At 39.5% G+C, this 21,584-nt stretch overlaps 3 protein-coding genes across 3 annotated transcripts; 2 read left to right on the top strand and 1 right to left on the bottom strand.

Moving 5' to 3' along the window:
• The first annotated feature begins 1,477 nt into the window (after positions 1-1,477).
• tpp1 (tripeptidyl peptidase I) lies at positions 1,478-9,695 on the top strand. Its single transcript, XM_056427187.1, has 13 exons — positions 1,478-1,537; positions 2,270-2,344; positions 2,898-3,037; positions 3,143-3,293; positions 4,150-4,271; positions 4,354-4,538; positions 4,675-4,873; positions 5,004-5,192; positions 6,540-6,612; positions 6,821-6,941; positions 7,018-7,179; positions 7,366-7,491; positions 8,014-9,695. Exons 1-13 carry the CDS (start codon positions 1,527-1,529, stop codon positions 8,152-8,154), a joined length of 1,695 nt encoding a protein of 564 aa, XP_056283162.1. The 5' UTR covers positions 1,478-1,526; the 3' UTR covers positions 8,155-9,695.
• A 315-nt stretch (positions 9,696-10,010) lies between these two features.
• Positions 10,011-14,839, bottom strand: yy1a (YY1 transcription factor a). Its single transcript, XM_056427202.1, has 5 exons — positions 14,285-14,839; positions 11,973-12,123; positions 11,387-11,447; positions 11,048-11,206; positions 10,011-10,816 (listed from the first exon to the last, which is right to left on the bottom strand). The coding sequence occupies exons 1-5, from the start codon at positions 14,781-14,783 to the stop codon at positions 10,634-10,636; spliced, it is 1,053 nt and encodes a 350-aa protein (XP_056283177.1). The 5' UTR covers positions 14,784-14,839; the 3' UTR covers positions 10,011-10,633.
• Positions 14,840-15,681: 842 nt separating this feature from the next.
• degs2 (delta(4)-desaturase, sphingolipid 2) lies at positions 15,682-21,223 on the top strand. Its single transcript, XM_056427205.1, has 3 exons — positions 15,682-15,843; positions 17,721-18,463; positions 19,163-21,223. The coding sequence occupies exons 1-3, from the start codon at positions 15,762-15,764 to the stop codon at positions 19,304-19,306; spliced, it is 969 nt and encodes a 322-aa protein (XP_056283180.1). The 5' UTR covers positions 15,682-15,761; the 3' UTR covers positions 19,307-21,223.
• Positions 21,224-21,584: the final 361 nt, after the last annotated feature.

The raw sequence follows: 21,584 nt of genomic DNA, 5'->3' as shown, positions 1-21,584 counted from the left end.
CTTTTGTATAACTTTTTCACAAAACTTTAGAATTTTTATGACTCAATACAATAACATATTGTATGACAATAACATGTTTAAGAGACTAACTTTTTATATATATTTTTGGACTGCTCTACTATTATGTTTGAAATATTTTAGAAATTACTGTGACTTTGTACAAACTATAACATGAATTTCATGGCAGTATCCCATGAGTTATTTCTGGTGGACCACCAGACGGGCCTCATATCAGGATAAATGGCTGGCAGTAACTCGGGACCAGATTCAGGCTTCTCTTGAGCTCAGGACCAGATGACTTTTTAAATATAATGTTTTATTAATTAAAATTTTTTTTTTGCTGTGTTATGACGTTTTACAATGTGAATTTTTTTCTTTACTCATTTTCTCTTATTTCAAAATGCTTCTATCAATTTATTCGACATGCTATATTATAATTTTTTAATTAAAAAAACATACTATACAATGATTTGTTGGGACATTGTAGTATGACTTGTCATACTACCCAACCTTTTTTTGACGTGCTGTCATGAATTCTTACATTGGCGAGATTCCTTACTATATGGTATTTGGGTTTTGGATTGTTGTGGGATGGGACCCAAGTCATCTTGGCAATTTGTTTGGGATATTTTTTGCTGACAATTCAAGCAGTTCATTTAAAATCAATACGTGACTTGGTTTAGTTCTCAAAAAGAGATTATATTCATTCAGTGCTTTTTTTTTTAAACCATTTTGAGGAAATTTATATATATATTTATTTATAAAAATAACTTGATTTAGTTTTGCCACGAAACTCAAATAAGTGGACTTAATAAATGCATAAAAACAAAAGAACATTTATTCCACATGTTTAACTAAACCGTCCTCATCAATGCAACATCAACATACATTTAAAGAACAGAAATTAGTTACATTTCATAGTTAATAAGTACTTGACATAAAATCCTGCTTGACGTGATTTTATATAATATATATATTAATTTTATATAAATCTATAATATATTATATATCTCTATAATTATTATATATATGTTTTAATTATATATATATATAATTATATAATATTTTTTATTTTTTATTTTTTATTTTTTTTTATTTTGTGGGTGTTTTTATGCTATAGCATGTTTACTTGAAGGTCAGTGAGGCCTGCCTCTGTATTATCCAAAAATATTTAAATGTGATCTGACGGTTAACTACAGAAGGCGTATAGAGTACACTGTATTGTCTATGATTGCAAACATGTGAAAAGCTGAATAAAAAGAGAATTAAAAAAAAAAATAATAATAATTATATATAATATTTTATAGATTTATATAAATTAATTTATATATATATATATATATATATTGTGGGCAAATAGGGAGAGATCAACAAGAGGATGATCATGGAATCAAGGCTAATTTGTAGGTGGCTGAATGAATGCGTATGACGATCACGTGAGAGCATGTCACGTGACTGCTGCGTCTATAAACAGCCTGCCAGACACCACAGCTGAGTTTCGACAACAGTAACAGCCGGAGGACACGATGCACGCGCTGTGAGTGGTTGTTTTGAAGTTCGCAGTCGTGTCTTTTATTGGAGAAACCCGGGAAAGAAAGTCAGATGCCGGGAACTGTTTTTAAGGCGACTTTGTCTCTCTCCTCTTTACCGGTGTTACGTTTTAAGAAGCGACCGTGTTAACTGGAGACTTTGAACCGAACGCGTCCGTTGTTGTCGTAGTTAGACAGGTGTTGAAAAATGGAAGAGAACACGTAGCTATACCCCCGTGAATGCTGCATTGTTTAATTGGTATAGTATGTATAGGGGTTGCCACTGTATTACAACATTAAACCAAAGCGGCATTCACGAGGACAGCTATACTTGTCCTCTATCCTATTTTTCGAACCGCCGTCGTAACCACGACAACAATGGACGTATTCGCCAGTTAACAGGGTCGCCGGTTGAACCGTAACACCGGCGGTGCTGACCTCGATCGGTAGCTGCCGGGCGGCTAACGTAGCAGGTTAACACGCATCGTTATGGCTGCTGTGCATTACAACGCGACTCTTTTGTAATGAATGAAGAGTTGGCGAACACTGGTGTGTTTTGTCTGCGGGGTTAGAGTTGTGTGCGATTAGCCGAAACGTTACTCAACCGCCTCATTGAGACTGTGTTGCTGTAACCCTGAGATAACACATGGACGTGCGGACCCGGGTTTTTTTCGGCAATTTCTGGCAATCGCTATGTATGCGTTTTACTCTGCAATGTTTTTTGTTTGTCTTTCCACCAGGTTGACCTTCTCCATCCCCTTGTTGTTCAGCTCGTTGGCCTGGAGTGGATATCTGGAACCTGACCAAGATGTCTTGTGAGCAAATCCTCTTAAAGAGCCGTTTTCATGTATCGCTCTCTTTTCTAAATCATGTTTAAATCCTGTTTCCCCAACTCTTGTTATGAAATTGTGAAAGCTGAGCCTCACTGGCTCTTTCTATTCAGGCATATCTTGGCAGCCCCAAATGTGCAGCAAATACATACAAGTGGAAATCTTTACAATATTCTTGGAAAAGGAATGTTTCAACTATTATCACTAACTGGACTGGCGCATGCGAGTTGTTTTAGGCAACTATTAGCTCCAAATCTAGTCCAAATAGCAGGACCTGTGAAGTCCAATTAGTTTTTGATAAATCTCAAACTTCAGCACATAATTCTAAACACTTTAATAAACAATAAAAATCTCTGGGTGGGTCAAACATAGTTTAATACTTTGTTTCTGATTGTTTATAGAATAGTTCAGTTAACCATAGAACCACAACAAAGTCATCAATCAGTTGGTCAGTAGCTTTATATTTAGCGTCACAATGTTGGGTAAAAGGAAGCCTCTGTTAGTAAAATGTAAACTAATAGTTTTAATCTTTCCTCAGGATACCAGACGACTGGACTGATGCGGGTCGGGTTCACTCCACCGAGGAGCTGGAGCTGACCTTTGCTCTGAAGCAGCAAAACACTGACCTTCTGGAGAGGACACTCAAACTGGTGTCGGACCCTGACTCGGCACAAAATGGTAGGGCCTTCGTGTAACCCTTTGGGATCTAAAACGATGTTGAACCGATCAGACAAAAGCCGTGTTACACGACAGAGAGACAGAAGCCGGTTTTGTCCTCCACAGGTAAGCACCTCACCCTGGAGGAAGTGTCCTCCCTCGTGCGTCCGACTGAGCTGACCCAGAAGGTGGTGCGTCGCTGGCTGCAGAGCCACGGGGTCACGAACTGCCTGACTGTCCGCACTCGGGACTTCTTACAGTGCTCCATGACTGCAGAGTAAGCAAATCTTGTGAGGCAACATTAGTTCTGCTTGCGTGCCAGTAATTTGTGCTTACTCTTGGTACAGTTCAGATGCAAACAAAGCTTCCTCTGGGTGTAACCCACGCACACTCTTATCACATGACGCAGTTCCTCTGTCTGCGGTTGTTGGTTGAATCAGTCTAGCATAGATCTAGGACAAGGCTATTGGCCCTTTAAAAATTTTTTTTTAACAAAACAGAGCTTACGGTAAGATTGTTTAACTTACTGGCAGCAGTGAAACAAAAGCACTCCTGGAGTACACTACCGTTCAAAAGTTTGGGGTCACGAAGAAATGTCCTTATTTGTCAAAGTAAAGCACTATTTTATCCAATGAAAATAACATTACATTAATCAGAAATACACTCTATACATTGTTAATGTGGTAAATGACTATTCTAGGTGGAAATGTCTGGTTTTTAATGAAATATCTACATAGGTGTGTGGAGGCCTGTCTCCAGTGTTCTTATGGTACATTGTGTTATCGCCTTAGAAGACTAACGGAGGGTTAGAAAACCCTTTTTAAGTTAGCACAGCTGAAAACAGTTATGCTGGTTAGAGAAGCTATACAACTAGCCTTCCTTTGAGCTTGACGTTTGAAGAACAAAATTAATATTTCAAATACAAATCATCATTTCTAACCTTGTCAATGTCTTGACTATATTTTCTTTTCATTTTGCAAATCACTTGATAAATAAGTGAGTTTTCATGTTAAACACGAAATTGTCTGGGTGGGTGACCCCAAACTTTTGAACGGTAGTGTATATTTAACTTTATTCTGATTAAGTCTGTTCTGCATACAAGCTACAGCTGTTTTCTTGTTTTGTGCATTCAGGGTTGCAGAGAAGCTGCTTCCAGGGAGCAAGTTCCACCGTTACATCCGGGACGACCACTCTTTGGTGAGGTCTTCAGCTCCGTACTCTGTTCATGATGATGTTCACCAGCACCTGGACTTTGGTGAGAACCTTTTCTAAAGTTAAGGTTAAGATCAGTAAATCTTTGCTGGGTGGATGACTTATTTATTTGGACGTTTCCACAGTTGGAGGGCTTCACCGCCTCCCTCCTAAAGGGCAGGACCTCCGCAAAGTCTCGCCTAACAGGAAGCAAAGGTGGTCCAGGATGGGGGTGCATCTAGGAGTGACTCCCTCCATCTTGAGGGCCCGCTATAACCTCACAGCGACTGATGTGGGAACCGCGCAGAACAACAGCCAGGCCGTGGCTCAGGTGTGGTGACTCGGAATAAGTCCATAATAGAAGGCTATGTTTGTGTTGCTGTCAGGCATGTACACAACAGCTCTGACGCCATATTAAACACCACTTGGTTTACTTTCTTACTTTAGCTCGCGGTTTTCTCTTTCAGTTCCTGGAGCAGTACTTCAACCCTGCAGACCTGGCAGAGTTCATGGGCATCTTCGGCAGAAGCTTCAAGCATTTCTCCAAGGTGGACACGGTTGTCGGCACTCAGGCAGCAGGAAAGGCCGGTATTGAGGCCAGTCTGGATGTCGAGTACATCATGAGCACAGGGGCAAACATCTCTACGTGGGTCTTCAACAATCAAGGTCTGTATGAGAGACTGAGGCTTCAATCGAGTGCGTGTGAAGAACTTAACAATCATATTGACTTTGGATTGACTTTCTTTTCAGGTGAAATAGCGTATAGTAATACTCTGATTTCCTAATGGTCCTTCAGGTCGCCATGAGTCTCAGGAGCCTTTCCTCCAGTGGATGGTTTTGCTCAGCAACATGTCGGACCTCCCCTGGGTTCACACCATCAGCTACGGAGACGATGAAGACAGCCTGTCCACTGCGTATATGATGCGCATCAACACAGAGTTTATGAAGGCTGGCGTCCGGGGATTCTCTTTGCTCTTTGCTTCTGGTGAGTAAAGGAAGTCTGTGGGACCCAGCCACAGGTCTCGCACTTTAGAGCACAGACATTCAGCAACATCCCCAAACTACACTTCATCTGTGTGGAGGACAGAAAAGGACTTGAGTATAAATAAATGCATGAATAAATACAGTTATAAATAAAAAATGCTTAAATACAGGAATACATAAATACATGCTGAAATAAATACAGGAATAAATAAATAAATGCAGGAATAAATACTTAAATAAATTTATAAAAACAGGAATACATTAATAAATGCTTAAATACATGTATAAATACAGGAATAAATGTATAAATAAATAGATGCTTAAATAAATACAGGAATAAATAAATGCATGAATAAATACAGTAATAAATAAATGCTTAAATACAGGAATAAATTAATAAATGTATAAATGCTTAAATAAATACAGGAATAAATAAATGCATGAATAAATAGAGTAATAAATAAATGCTTAAACAGGAATGCATAAATACATGCTTAAATAAATAAATGTATAAATAAATGCTTAAATAAATAAATGCTTAAATAAATAAATGTATAAATAAATAAATACAGGAATAAATAAATGCATGAATAAATAGAGTAATAAATAAATGCTTAAATACAGGAATGCATAAATACATGCTTAAATGAATACATAAACGCAGGAATAAATTCTTAAATAAATGTATAAATAAATACAGGAATAAATGTAGAAATGCTTAAATACAGGAATACATTAATAGATGTATAAATAAATGAATACAGGAATACATTCTTAAATAAATGTATAAATAAATATCGTATACCTAAACGGGACATCATTTAATAAATCTATTTCTTCATTTATTTATGCCTGTATTTATGTGTCCTTGTATGCAAATGAGCTGGGGCGGTCCGAACCTCATTGTTAAACAGGGTTGGTCCAGTAGGTGAGCAAGACGGAAGCAACCGATGTCGGTTTGTCTACAGGACAGTTTCAGCCCGTTGTTAAATGCAATGACTGCGACCTTTCACTAGTTTCTGGCTTTTGGATCAATTTTATCTAGTTTGTTCAGCAAAAAAACACATTCCTGTTTTCAGTAAACACAAAAGACAATACTTCAATATTTTGAGAAGTGGAAACTGAACGGCTTGAGAGGGAGCACAAATGAGACTCGTCAACTCACTGTGGCTTTGCTTCTTTGTTATTGACAGCACATTATCACACTCAAGCATAAACACACCACTATTGTTTTAAACGAACTCCTCGGCATGTTGGCACTGGAAAAATCCAACTTGAAATGCTGCCGGTTCTCAGTAAAAAAATCCTGTGTGACTACTTTCTACATAATCTATCGTTTCATCTTCAGGTGACAGTGGTGCAGGCTGCAAACATTTGGATAAAGACCAAAATACCTTCAGGCCAAGTTTTCCTGCATCAAGGTAAAGCAGTTCTACTTGAATGCAAACCAGTTTCTGCGCGACACGAGACACCGTTGGTATAGGACTGGGGCAATTGATTTAAAAAGTTGACTGTGCAACAGTCGGTCGTTTCTACTTATATGTTGTGTAGCTAGTGCAGGTCTCCTCTCAAAAGGTACGGGAAAAGCATTAAACATCCATCGTTCTAAGCCCTGCCTCTCGTTTCCAGCCCATATGTGACTACAATAGGAGGAACATCATTCAAGAACCCATTTAAGATCACAAGTGAAATAACGGATTACATCAGTGGAGGAGGATTCAGCAACGTCTTCAAGATGCCCGACTACCAGGTAATAATCTCGGGTCATCAGCTCTTATCGGCTCAGTTATTGCAGTAATGTATGCTGTGCATTTGTGTTCCTGTAGGCCAGTGCAGTCGAAGGGTACCTGAAGACTGAAGCAGCAACCCTTCCTCCTCTGTCCTACTTCAATACTAGCGGCAGGGCCTATCCAGACATGGCGGCCCTGTCGGATAACTACTGGGTGGTCATCAACAGAGTACCCGTCCCCTGGGTGTCTGGAACCTCGGTAAAATATGTCAAACATTGTGAGGCTTCTTAGTGGATGGAGTGATGGAACAGAGTAAAGTCGTACGAAAACTATATAAACAATTCAATCGTGGAATGCAAGCAAGTTATTCACATTTTCACTGTCCCAAAAGCGTATACAGTAGTTACCTTTTTTAGTTTTAATGGCTCGCTTTATTGCCGACAGGCATCAACCCCTGTGGTCGGAGGCGTGCTGTCGCTCATTAATGACCAGCGGCTGCTGAAGGGCCGGCCTGCGCTGGGCTTCCTCAACCCTCGCCTCTACAAGCTCAAAGGACAAGCTCTGTTTGACGTAAGTGAAGCTATTGCAGGAGTTTAAGCGTTATACGGTTGCCCCCTATCTTTTTTTTTTCAGCAATCCCTTTTTCACCGAGCGGTCACTATATTTTCATACACCTATGTATTTAATGCTTTTGCTATTTAATGGTAAAGCTCTGCCATGAATTGTCCTTTTACCCAAATATTCAGTTTTTATTTACCCATCAATTTGTTAGATATGTGTAAATTATATTATAGGTGTATTATTGAGATGGTTAAAGGGACTGTTGTACTGTACAGTATGAATTATTAAGAGGTGCCTACAAATTTGGCGTTCTCACGAATGACATGAACAATAAGGACAGAATATGGGGCAGTTTTAGAAATGCAGTTTGAACAGATAAAACAACAGGAACCAAAATAACTCAATTTGCAGTGTTGTCAACGATGCGTTGCTCCCTCTGCGACTGTAAGTTGAAGCGGTATATTCCCTTTATGTATTCTGTGAAAACCCTTTGTCAACATGATCTGTTTACTAAACGCTTTGCATCTCCAGGTGACGGAGGGCTGTCACCTGAGCTGTCTGGACGAAGTGGTTCAGGGTAAAGGTTTCTGTGCTGCTCCATCGTGGGATCCTGTTACAGGATGGGGGACGCCAAACTACCCGGCACTGCTGGCCGCTCTGCTCGCCGAGTGAAAACCCAAAGTGCGTGAGTGAAACCATCAGGGTGGCGTCTCCTCTGAGAGCAGCTACTGCACACGCATCCACATCAGGATGGCAAAATAGAGGCTTAAATAAATACAGGAATAAATAAATAAATGCATTAATAAATACAGGAATAAATACTTAAATGAATACAGGAATAAATTAATAAATGCTTAAATAAATACAGGAATAAATATGTTATACCTAAATGGGACATCATTTAATAAATCTATTTCTTCCTTTATTTATGCCTGTATTTATGCAAATGAGCTGGGGCAAAATAGAGGCTTCATGCCTCTTTCTTTGATTCAGTTTATTTTATATAGCCCAATATCACACATTTACAATCTGTACAGGACCTCACATCGGATCAGGAAAAACCAAAAGGTGTTAAATTGTTTCCTCAAATATTTTTGGTTTGGGCTTGTGGTGGCTTGGGTTTGTTATTGCTACAATGCAGTTGCTTGTTTCTGCCTTTTTAACTGACCCAGACTTCCCCGTGACTCTCAAACACACGTACAGGTAGCTTGGTGTTAACAGTAATCGTATGCCTTAAATTCATGCCGTTGAATAGAGTGCTCTTAGATGTACACATGGGCCTATTTAAATGTTTTATTTTAATAGTGTTTTTTAATGTGACTCAAGAATCTTTATACCAAATGCAATAATTTTACCAGATCAGGCAGTTCATCATAAAATAGGTGTGTAGTAAGACTGAGAGGCCAAAGTGTGTAATATTGTTGGTCTACTTTGTCATACTACTCTGCAGGGATGAGCTTAGAAACAAATCAGTTAAATGTAATAACACATAACTATGTGCATGCAATTCTAAGTCTGTTGTGTATTTGAAAGAAAATGGGAACAGTCTGTGGCTTCAGACTTTTGATTTGACTTTGTTGCTGTTTGCTCTCCGACTGCCAACAAACTAAATGCGGGTTAAAAGTAATTCAGTGTTTCGACCCACCAGCATTGTTACACTTGTCTTTAAACCAGTTAACTCCTCAAATCTGTATTTTATTGTGAGATTGCCTGTTATTCATTGTTTATACAAGACCAATGTGTACTTGTCAGTTGATTGTTTAGGATGACTGGAGGATGATGGCTGATCTTGATGCTGCAGGTTTTTAGAAATGCAACATGCTTCAAGTCAAATGCAATGGAAATGTTGTTTTGTTTTTAAGCAGACCTGCCAAGCATTACCTAGTTAATGTTTCTAATGAAAATATTTTGATTTGCTATTGAAGTATATTGTTGCTACTGAATTAAAAGTAGTACTGGTCAATTGGCGACATTTGAGATTGTAGCTGCCAAAATGAGTAAAGGGTTTCTTTAAAAATACCTTTTTAATTTCTAATGCAAATGTTGATTGTTTTTGTCTGACATGAAATAAAGTTCAGAGTGGACCATGTACTAGAACCATTGTCACAAGCTGTAAGATGCCACTTTAAAGCTGTTCAATTTAAGTTTTAAGACGTGATACTATTGTACATCTATTCTGCAGTGTGCTGAAAAATAAAAACAAATTGGTTTCACGTCATTGTTTCTCCAAGTAACCAAGCAAAACTATTCCTCAATGTTACCAGACATGCGAATAACGGGTGAATTAATTTTATCAAAATGCATATGCCTACTGCTGAGGAAATCTCCATTACTGAAACAGTTTGTGTAACATCCTAAATATAAGTGTTCCCAATTCCCTCTGATGCTGTGGTGTCAAATAGCCTCATTAGTTTTGAGCAACTTGTGTCTCAATGAAATTGATACTTAAACAGCTAACTTTTTAGGTATATATATATTAGGGTGGAATTTTAATTGTAAGGACAGATGACACTTGGTGTTTTACAGTGCAAGGGAGAAAAACATTTTAATTGGCGACCTATTGAAAATCACATGGCTATCTACATGATTCGGATATTGTGTTGTACAAAATGAATATATGCAAAGATTACCCAGACCCTTCTTGAAAAACTCTGAAAGGGAGAGTTCAAACAAACCTATGAAGAGCTACAGGGACAATCTTACTACATACATTACCACAGCTTGTCAAACCGTGTACAATATGCACACTTGGGGAAAGTAGAAAATTGAAAAGGTGTCATTGCTGAGGATTGAAGCAAATTTTACTAATTGCAAAAACTTTTTTTAAATGGCTGTGTTAAGGTATACATATGCTTTAGGTGCAGATCCATGAATTAACATCTTCACAAGAAGAAAGCGTAAATTGTTCCATCCAGTCAGCGCCAAAGTAGGGTAGAGAGATGCCTGAGGGGGGTGGGGTTCTCATGAGTTCATTGTTCAAACCGCCATCAGTTTATTAAAAGTTTGAGAAAAACTCATTTCTCAAAAAACTCTGATCTAGAGATAATACAGAGGGGGACTTGTTGCTTCACAACAAAGCCGGGCCACGGGGCAGTTTGTCAAGAAGCGGCGATGCGGGTCAAGTCCTCCAGTGTACGCTCGCGTCGTCTTTTCACTGGTTGTTTTTGGCTTTGGCGTGTGTGAGGATGTGAGACTTCAGGTTGGTTGACTGGGCAAACTTTTTGTTGCAGCCATCAAAGGGGCACACGTACGGGCGGTCGCCAGTGTGAATACGCACATGTGTGCGCAGGTTAAAGTCCAGAGAGAACCGCTTGCCACAGCCCTCAAATGTGCACTGAGAATGAGAGAAAGAGAGTCAACGCATGTCTCATCGTGGCTCACAGATGAAACTAATAGAATCTCAACGGCAGGCATTTCAGAAAACAACAAGGTCAGTATAGAATTGCTCTTTCACAAAGCAAATTGTGCAACGCTTACATTTCAGGTATATATTAAAATATTTATTTTGAAGCACATTCAAATTATGGACCTTTCAGAAGAAGAAGGAAAATAAAAAAGGATTTACCTGGAAAGGTTTCTCTCCCGTGTGTACCAGTTGATGTCTTTTCAGTTTTGAACTCTCCACGAAGGCTTTGCCGCACTCTGCACAGACATGCACACGGGGCCCGTGGGTGTGCAAGTGCTTTCTCATCGCCGAGTTGTCCCTGAACATCTTGGTACATCCCTGAGCCGGCGAGAGAAACCAGATGAAGCTAATCACTCGGGACATATTCACTTTACGGTTCTCCGCACAGTAATGTTCACAATCGGGACATGCAATAGAAGCGCGAAGGCTTCTGTTGGTGAATGTTTACCATCTTGGGCGCAGCACAAGCTGGTGTAACGAACAGACCAATGCACTCACTTTATGTGGACAGGCTATCGTTCTTGGTGCATCATCTTCTTTTACTTTTCTTGGCTTCATTCTGCAGAGATACAAGTGGTCACATCGTTATAGACTGTTCACACAACTATCCACATTCCTGAAACAAACGGACAAACACTCGAATGCGTTTACTTAAATAACATTAATAACTCCTGGACACCTAGTCATTTAAATCAATATTACGTTAAATACTGCACACAGGGTTCATACACATGTTGACCAAAGGATGTCCATGACCAAACATTGTGTGAAATCTTGGTGTATACATGAACAAGTGAGAGCATATAGTATTTTATACTAACAATGAGAATTCCAAAGCATACAGCATATATACACAGTGTAAATTAACACGTGAATATAAAACTTCTCCATGACTTTTCCAAAACTTTTGGGATTTCATTTTTTTTTCATGACTTTTCCAGGCCTGGAAATGAATATTTTTTAATTCCATGACTTTTCCACGAACCCTGCGCACATCTCTTTTGAAAACTGTTGTACGAATCCATTTCCTTTGGCCCAATGAATTTGACTTGCCATCATCAGCCGGAGTTAACAAACATCCTACCGTGCAAACTCTGCCAGCTGTTTGGGGTCTGAGAGGTCAATGCCTGGGATACCTCCAGGAGGAAGCTTCTTCCCCGTCATGTATTCAGAATAATCTGGAGGAGAGTTTTCCCCTGAGATTTGCTCCTCGTGGTCTATGTCCTTCTTGTCATCTGAATGAGAGGAAGAGAGGTGTTGGAAATTAACCATATCAGAACATGTGAACATAATGGATTAAAGACATTTAGAGATAAACCTTTGTTCATGACAACCCCTCATTAGTATTTCTTGCCAATGTTATTTAAATTCTACTAACAGAAGCATCGGACAGGAAGTACGGACTTCGACTTGATGGTCTGTATTAAGAAAAAAACATGGATACAAAAAGTGTCATTGTGTTTTTTAAATGGAAAATATTAGGGCTGTCATCGTTAACGCGTTAATCTATGCGATTAATTTGGCCGCGTTAACGCACTAAAATATTTTAACGCAATTAACGCACCTTTTTATTTTATTTTTTAACCGCGGCAGTACGGTTTGACACTTTCCGTTTTTAAAACAATTATTTCTCCGCGAAAATAAGGAGCAGAAATCAGTTTAAACTCGTGGATGAATCAGTCGGGTTTCCTCCTGCTCCTCCTTCCTCCCGTCTCCCCCTCTGATACACAGAGGAACGGAGGGCGACGTGTCGGGTGACGCGGCGCGGAAAGAACTCGTCACACGAAACCTTCACCGTGATTTGTCAATCCGTTTGTCTGTCAACATTTCGGTAAAAAAACAACCAATGAACACTCAGTAAATCACAAAGGACCTCCCACCTCACAGGTTAGGCTCTATAGCAGCCTGTCAGTCAGAGAACCAGAGGACACGGCGCGAGGACAATGAGCCTCATTTCAGAGCTGAGATTGTTCTGGAATGTTTGATGTAGGACACGTGGGGGTGTGTCACATGCAAAAGACTTTAAACGGTGAATTTTTTTTTGTTTTTGTAAAATGTATAAAATGCCCCCAGCCTCCAGAGGGTTAACCTGACATATGTGAATGTCAGTCAGTCACCAAGGCCACTGGTTCTGCTGCTGTTCAATGTTAAAGATGACAGGACCAATGGGGTCTCAATATATATATATTTTTTTACTAATCTGATGTTTCACTGAAGAAACAATTTATCATCCACGATATTAAATACCTCGCTGGCACTGTATATGTAGGAGCCTCTTTGAAAACACAGCTCTGTGTGAAGGTTTGTCTTTAAAAAGAAGAAAAACACTTTTAATCGCGATTAATTAATCGCAATTTCAAAATGTGCGATTAATTAGTTAATTTTTTTAAATCGATTGACAGCCCTAGAAAATATACATAGTATGGAAAATAAAAGACTCAAATTATGTGCAAATAAGTGATATTTTTTGTGAATATCTTCCTTTAATAAACTCGCTATGAGGGAAACAGCACGGGAAGATTCACACATCCGTGTTTACAAACATACACTTCTCAAATATAAGATATTAAATTTAAGAGGTTGCTGGTATTATGTAGGAATGTGTCACCGTTTAAACAATATAGGTAATATAAAGTCTCTACAGCTTCCGCCGGAAACTCAAAACACATTTTTTCCGACTATATCTGGATTAAAACACAGATTAGCACTTCAGTGGCACTTAGATAGCTCTTATTATGGTACTTTTGTAGTTTGACTGTTGAGGAAATGTTACTTTCTGTATTCTTGTTGTTCTTAGTTTGTACTCTAGGTTGATGCACTTATTGTAAGTCGCTTTGGATAAAAGCGTCGGCTAAATGACATGTAACCAAGATCCGAGGATAATAAGACAATCAACTGTGCTAACGTCAAAGTTCATCGACATTAAATAATAACGTCCGCGATGCACAGCACGATAAAACAGAATACATATTTGAGATCTAGGGTTTTATTTCGCTGGAACCATATTGAATCAACGTAACGTGTACTAAGCTGTAAGTGTGAGGGGTCCCTGAAGGCACCACCACCGTTCCCGTTGAACTGCGCCACAGCGGCCTAGCGGAGCCAGCTGCACTCGCTCCCACACTCGCCGCCATCTTCGTCGGCCAAATAAACGCCATTTTTTCGGGCCGCCATACTTTCTAGACCGGGGAAATATGGCGGCGCCCATCGACACATAAAACATGGCTTCCCATAAAAACAAAACATTTCAAATGGATTTTAAGTGGCTCACAGTTGGGTGATAGTTTCTACTTTAGCGGAGGACCAGGCGCCAACGAGGCCCAGTCACACGGCACACAGGCTGAGAACAAAGCGAGGGGCCAGCTGGAGATAATTCACTCAAGGCTCTACACTTACCCGATGCCCACATAGTCACTGAAAACTCGCCCTCCAAAGTCTTTATCTGGACCTGCTTCTGTTCCCACTTCCTGCCCATTTCTCCCCCGCTCAGGTAGCTCTTTTTGCCCGCTCTCTTCCCGCTTCCAGCCCTCTTCATCCGGCCTGTCGAAGAGCTTCTCCCGGCGACAGTAACAAGAGTCTGTTCGATATAGTCCTCCTCCACCGCAGGCACCGGGATCAGGATCTGGTCCTCAAAACCGTCATCCGTGTTCAGCTCAGAGTCGTCTTCGCCCACCACCTCCTCTCTCGTTTGTACCAAAATCACCTCTTGGTGCGAGTGAATGGAGTGAGGATCGTCTGAGTCCAGAGGCTGTAACGCGATCATCGGCTGGTGTTCACCGTCGTCTCCAACAATTGTGGTCTCGATTGTCTCTACTTCGATTTCATGCAGTTCCACTATTTCGGCTGGCATTTCTGACCCGTCCGTTTCTATGTACAGAGTGTCCCCCGACGCCATGATAAATATTGTATTTCCTCCTTCTGATAGGCTATTTTTACACTCTCTTTTGCTCCTGTCTAAACTCAGCCTTCCTCCTCCCTCTCCTACAACAACTCTACACTACTGTACTGTACTCTCGTCGCCACAATGCTCTAGTTCTGAAGTCTCGCGTGATTTGGACCAGATCCCTCTCAAATGGGAAACTCAAACCTTCAGCGTCTTATTTCTTATAACTTGTCCATAAAGATATTGACATGAATTTATATGTATATCAATATGTATATGCGATCAATGTGTTTTAAGCGAAACAACATTATAGTCATATTCATTATAGCCTAACATGTAATAAAACATTAAAGAGGATATCTAATAATAATACATCAAAATTATGTCTTAATTTAAGCTAACTATTATTTCGGAGTCTTGAGAAACATTTGAGCTTCTTTCTTTGTTTGTTTTACTCCTTGCTTGGTTTATATAATTTTAAAATAATAATTTTCCTGAGACCATGCATGTGACATATTCAAATTGCCTCTTTATTTTCTCGTCAGAGCCCAAACGCAAATATATTACATGTATAATGAAAACAGAGACAAGGAGCACATTTTCACATTTCAGAAGCTGAGACCAACAAATATCTTACTGAGCACTTTTGCTTGAAAAAGGATTTGGGATTAATGTATGGCCTGTATTTTCTTCTTTAAAATACACTATTACTTTTGCAATACCAGTACACATCATCCCTCTAAATACATAGGCCTAGAAGTGTAATAACAGTTGTTTCTCGTGATATAATGTAAAGATGCAGTTTGTTTGCATGCTGGGGAGCAAATGATTACGTAGCCAGCAGGCGCTCAACTCGGGGGAGGAGTTTGTGATCAAACCTCACACCTGCAGCCCACAACCAGTGAAAGCGGGTGTGTCCCGATACTGTTCAGGTTTGATGACACACGTAACGCCACTAAGTCGGTTGCCTTGGATAGAGAAAGGTTTGTCATGGGCAAGACAGGTGGAAGAGGCGACTTTGAATGGGTCTACAATGACCAGCCGCACACTTCAAGAAGAAAAGAAATTCTGGGTAAGATTTTATTTAAAAACTAATAAAACTGAGAAGTCTGCTGATCCCTTGGTAGTTTGGATACTAAGTTTAAGCGTAGCCAACATTTTTCCTCGCATTTTTTTAAGGTCACAGCCGGTTAAACCTGTTCACTAGCTGTTGCTGAATGAGCAGTCCACAATGGATGTAGGGGAAACATAGAAACTGACAAGACAAACATGAGTTTAAGTGAGTCATTTCTATGGGGATGTGAGTTACACCATTCTTTTCAAGCATAACTATTCTTTTAATCTCCATTTAAAAATCTTCAACGGTAAATATATATGATATAAAATAAAAGAGCAGTAAAAGTCACATTAACAATTTGACAAATGTTTAAAAAGATTTTATTTATTTCACAATTTGTTTCTTCAACTTGAATTTTGAGGTAGTGTTATTTTCATTATTTTTAAAGCAAAGGTCAAACTAAAGAGGGTGTAATCAGCAGCAATGGGAGATAAAGCAACATGTATGTTGTTAAAGTGAGTTAGATACCAGATTTGAGTTTTACTTGGAAATCTAACTCATGGCTATCACCTGTTGTTTTATCAGTCATTATTTTCTCTGACTTAGAAGATAGTACCAGCAGATTGATAGCAGGTGCAGTTGCCAACGCCTCTGCTGGTAACACGACATTCCCAGCGCATGACCAAAACAGTTGCAGGGCTATGCATGAAGTGAGGAGAAAGGCTTTGTGAGAGTCGAGGGATTTGGAAGGATCCGTGAGAGTGTAACCTTAATTGAACACACCGCCTTGACCCGTGTCTGTTGTCAATAAATTATTAATGTGAGATCATAATTGTCCAAACTGTCTATAGCCAATGGTCCTTATTATTTTTCTCATTTCTTTAAACATGTAAAATCTGTATCAACAGAAGTCATCTTTTTTAATCTGGTCTACTATGTAATTTGATTGACGTTAATTCGATCCTGGCTTTTCCACAAATGTAGTTGCTCTGAAAGAAGCACATAGAAGGTCATCCAGAAGGTGATGATTGGTTGTTTGACACCACCAGGCTTTGAATTATTAAAGTGTATTTTTCTTTTAATTATCCTCTGCCTCGCCCTGAGGGGAGAAGCAGAGGGATGTGAGTGCGTCATTGAACCTCACCTTTTACATGATCATGTGGTATATTTTGATTGACAAGCAACTACATGTTGCCTTGAATGGATAGTTGTTTGCCAGGTCTGCAGCCTATTGTGGCTCCACCTCCTCCTTTGTTTAGGGAATAACTATTGAAAACTATTGGTTAAACATTAACTAAATTAGACGGGTTTGGTCAGTAAAGGGGGAACCTGCATGCAGTGAAACCCTTTTAGTTACCATGTTGAGCCCGTTTTGCATAGTGTATTATAGAAATGAGCTGAGGGAAAGGAGCCTGACAGACTTGCATGAGCAACTGCATGATGCTGCATAGACATCTTCAGCTAATGCATGTTGGGATGCTAATTAAAATGACTTGATACCAGCTCTTCACGGGGGAAGAGCTGGTATCATACAACATGCCTGATTGTGTTTTTTGAGTTGTAGAGTATCATAAGTTGAGATCAAACTTATACAATTGAGGGTGAATGAGTCCCGCTTAACAGTTTTCCTGTTGGATTCATGACATATATTTAACTTTCCTACATCCTACAAAATCATACCAAAAAATAGAAACAAAATTAATCACTAAACTTTTCTCTTCCCATTCAATTCCCTTCCTTTAATTTGGTTCCCTTTACTATTTTTCACTTTTCAAATCTCTATACTTTCTTTTTTTCCTCCCTTTAATCCCCTTCTGCTCTTCCAACTCGCTTTCTTTCCGGCTATCACCTAATTTCTCTCCACATCCTTTTCCATCTACTTCTCTCCCAAGCCAAATATCCAGAGATCAAGTCTCTGATGGGGCCGGATCCCCAGCTGAAGTGGGTAGTATCTGGCATGGTCCTGACCCAGCTCCTGGCCTGCTACCTGGTCCATGACCTCTCCTGGAAGTGGATCTTCTTCTGGGCTTACACCTTCGGAGGCTGCATCAACCACTCCCTGACTCTGGCCATCCACGACATCTCTCACAACGTGGCCTTTGGCAACAAGCTGGCAAAGTGGAACCGCTGGTTTGCCATGTGGGCCAACCTGCCCATTGGGTTGCCGTACTCTGCCTCCTTTAAGAAATACCACATTGACCACCATCGGTATCTTGGTGTGGACCAGCTGGATGTTGACATCCCCACAGACATTGAGGGATGGTTCTTCTGCACCCCGGCCAGGAAGGTCCTCTGGCTCTTCCTCCAGCCTTTCTTCTACGCCTTTCGCCCATTGTTGGTCAATCCTAAACCAGTGGGTCAGCTGGAGATCCTAAATGCAGCTGTTCAGATAATAGTAGACATAATGATCTACCACCTATGGGGGCTGAAGCCCATTGTCTACCTCATTGCAGGTACTATCCTGTGTATGGGACTGCATCCTATCTCAGGACATTTCATAGCTGAACATTACATGTTCCTGAAGGGACACGAGACGTATTCCTACTACGGACCACTGAATCTCATCACCTTCAACGTTGGTTATCACATGGAGCACCATGACTTCCCGAGCATACCTGGCAGCAAACTACCTCAGGTGAGACTGTGTTCCTGTGATAAATCATGGCTTCATTTCCAACTTTGGACTCGTCATTCTTTTGAGGTTGTGGGAGATTTTTCTGAAGGTGTGGCCAGATAAGACGGGCCCCTCCTGTCTTTCAGTACCTTGGTGCTAAATGGCAATTTGTTTCAATCAACTGCAAATATTTATCAGATGAAAGGCCGGGTTCTGTAATTGATTAACTGCTGCTTCTCTTGCATCATCAGAGCATGAGATCCAAAGTGAGATATCTGCCTTTTGACACAGAAGTCGGGCATAAACATTTTTTGCTTTAGTTCGTTTACTGTTTATGAAGTATCAAGTTCCTGAAAAAAATTGTAAATAAAAAATAAATAAAATCATTCAGTGCATTAGTATCACGCTATGTCAACTGTGGCCACAGCGGTCCAAACTGTGTCTGATGGTTTCGACAGAAAGTCCTTTATAAGAGAAACTGTGCAATATGTTTTCCTGTTGAACAAAGTAGTAAAATGTCAGATTTGATTAGTCTTTGTATTTGATTGTTGTAGTGATATTTTTTGTATATGCCTTTTTCTGAGACCCTGAGGTGCTTCCCGCACTTTACAACTGCAATTTAGATGCTATGTCTATATTTCACATATAGCTGATGAACAATTAACTTCCTTTTTTTTTCACAGGTTCTAATTCTCACTTATGTTTTTGTTTTTTTGGCAGGTAAAGCAAATTGCAGCAGAGTTTTACAACTCCCTGCCTCAACACACTTCCTGGATTCAGGTATTATGGGACTTTGTGTTCGACGACAGCATCGGACCATATGCCAGAATCAAACGGGAGTACAAGCCAAACAAGGAGGAATAGATCTGTGACTGATTATATTTCCCTTTGAACAGAAATGTGAATTTCAGTTGTTAAATGTTTGGACACATTATGAAATATCATAATATTATTATTGGTCTCCTCACCTCATTCACGCTTTTATTCCTGCTATAAGCAGATGGCCTGTTGTGAAACTAATGACATTTCCTCATATCCAGAAGGTAAAATGATGAAAAAGATATTTCAACACAAATCAAATCCTATTTTATGTAGGAAAAGCTAATGTACATTCTCATGAGGTTTATTAGAAATGTCACTAACTCTTTTGTTTCTTGCCTACACCCGTTACTGTACGTTTTTTACATTTCTGATTGTGAGAATGGAGGCACTCAAAGGCTCTCAGAGTAGTTCAGTTTCTTTAGTGATGACCCAATTCTGCATGTTCGCAGCTTCATTGTGCTGTAAACTGTTTAATTGCATATATAAATATTGGACAAAATAACAGGAACACCCTTGTAATCCCAAAAAGTAGTTATTAAGATAATTCCAGTTAATTCTTCTTTTTTTTTTAACTGTCAGATGAGCAGAAGTGGGCATTTCATGTTGCTCAGCAAGTCACTTTCAATCAGCTGTAGTGAGTATCTTTTTGTGAACACTAGTCCTACAGCCAATCAACATTGGCATGCAAATACAGTTTCATCAAACTGGTATTGTTTTGTTAATTGTTTCTGTTATTTTGCCTATCCACTTTATCTGATTGTTGTGGTTGATAAGCGGTATATTTGTTGTTTCTATTTAAATGAATGCACTATCTAAAAAATGTAAAATATCTTTACAAGAAGAAACTACTGTAAAGAATATTACTTTGTGGTTAATTTGACATTTTCTTTCCTTTCCTTGTAAACTTTCCACACAACACAAGGGAACACACACAGAGCGGAGTATTGTGTGGACACGTCTATTGTTTGAATGAATTTATTATTAGCTTTTAAATTAGAACGTAGTTGAGAGCGGACAGAAAGCAATATTCACTCTCTGCACATTCTCATGCGGTAAAATTTGCATATTGCCATCTCTCTCTGTCCCCCCCCCTTTTTTTTTTTTACATTGCTACCCTTATCAAGTTCAACATTTCATATATAGAAAGGGGAATCTTCATGGAAACAAACTACATGAATAAATGTACCACCATTTGTATTTTCTTTTTTTTTCCACTTCAAAATCCAATTAAAAATCAATTCATATAGAAATAGGGGTTTCATGCATACTTGGGAGGTTCACAAAATATAGGATGTAGTACTACATTGTTTTATATCTATCTACAACCGTTATCAGCCTGTTTTGAGAATAATCCCTCAGCTTTAATGATCTCGCACATTTGAACAGGTCGAGAGAAACCTGAACTGGAGTTGTGTATAATGTTATTGTGTGTAATCTGATCAATTGCCAAACATGAATTGCTCATTTGAGATGTTTATATGGCAGAAAGAGGTATTTTAAGTAGCCAAGTGTGGTTAAAACATTAAAATATTTTGTTCTTAAAACTTGGACTGAACAAAGAGCTGCAACGCTGGGCTGACTGAGTCTATCGATGCACTGTTTGAGTTTGTCTGTCCGTTAATCTTCCTTTAAGCATCATTCTGCTCCCCTGTCTCATCAACCCATTCGCTCTGTTACTTTCTGACATTTTCTCTGTCCAGCAGACTTACATGTTGGCACAACATCTCTGCAACTTGCACCGTGGCATCTCGAGGTCACAGAAACATTGAGAGAACATTCCCCTGGTCCTCGTGTCTGTGCATCTGCATGTCCATCCTCCTCTTGCTCTCCTCCCTCCTACTGTTGCTCCGATGAGATTAGGATGTACTGATTCTGCCGATTTCTTGTCTGATGGCTGCAACAACAAAAAACACATTAAAGAGAATGAAAGTATTCAGCAGCAACAACTTTACACTCATACTTGGCCAATCATGTATTTCTTTGTATCAAATGTTTGAAAACATGGCATTTCAATTCCTGGTTTTGAAAAGCTCTTTTTACTCAAACTACTACAGTAGCATTTTATAGCCAGTGAGTCTTAAAAACTAGTGAATGAGAAAATATGAATGATTAAGCGCTGAGAATTGTTGCAGGGTGGTGGCCAGTATGGGACTGGTCAAGCGGCCTCCACTTTGAAAAAGTCAAGCCAGCCCGCACGTTTTTTTTTTCTTCCAGTATGCGTATTTACACTAGGCTACACGGTACAAGCGTGCATTTTGAAATAAAACATCAGAATGTATTGATTGTCTCGGAGGGGCATCTGGAGGTGGTTTACTATGCA

This window comes from Pseudoliparis swirei, chromosome 11 (genome assembly GCF_029220125.1).
Source record: "Pseudoliparis swirei isolate HS2019 ecotype Mariana Trench chromosome 11, NWPU_hadal_v1, whole genome shotgun sequence".
Taxonomy (NCBI): Eukaryota; Metazoa; Chordata; class Actinopteri; order Perciformes; family Liparidae; genus Pseudoliparis; species Pseudoliparis swirei.
This window is presented reverse-complemented; position numbering and strand designations above follow the sequence as displayed.

Bases quoted from the DNA above. Each gene is read 5' to 3' on its own strand.
- yy1a (XM_056427202.1), bottom strand. From the start codon at position 14,783: ATGGCGTCGGGGGACACTCTGTACATAGAAACGGACGGGTCAGAAATG. The intron at 12,124-14,284 runs GTAAGTGTAGAG...CCTCTCATTCAG, and splicing joins AGTGACTATGTGGGCATCGG to ATGACAAGAAGGACATAGAC. The intron at 10,817-11,047 runs GTAAATCCTTTT...TCTCATTCTCAG, and splicing joins CGGGAGAGAAACCTTTCCAG to TGCACATTTGAGGGCTGTGG.
- tpp1 (XM_056427187.1), top strand. The intron at 3,294-4,149 runs GTAAGCAAATCT...TTGTGCATTCAG, and splicing joins CAGTGCTCCATGACTGCAGA to GGTTGCAGAGAAGCTGCTTC. The intron at 4,539-4,674 runs GTGTGGTGACTC...TTTCTCTTTCAG, and splicing joins ACAGCCAGGCCGTGGCTCAG to TTCCTGGAGCAGTACTTCAA.
- degs2 (XM_056427205.1), top strand. From the start codon at position 15,762: ATGGGCAAGACAGGTGGAAGAGGCGACTTTGAATGGGTCTACAATGAC. The intron at 15,844-17,720 runs GTAAGATTTTAT...TTCTCTCCCAAG, and splicing joins AAGAAGAAAAGAAATTCTGG to CCAAATATCCAGAGATCAAG. The intron at 18,464-19,162 runs GTGAGACTGTGT...TTTTTTTGGCAG, and splicing joins CTGGCAGCAAACTACCTCAG to GTAAAGCAAATTGCAGCAGA.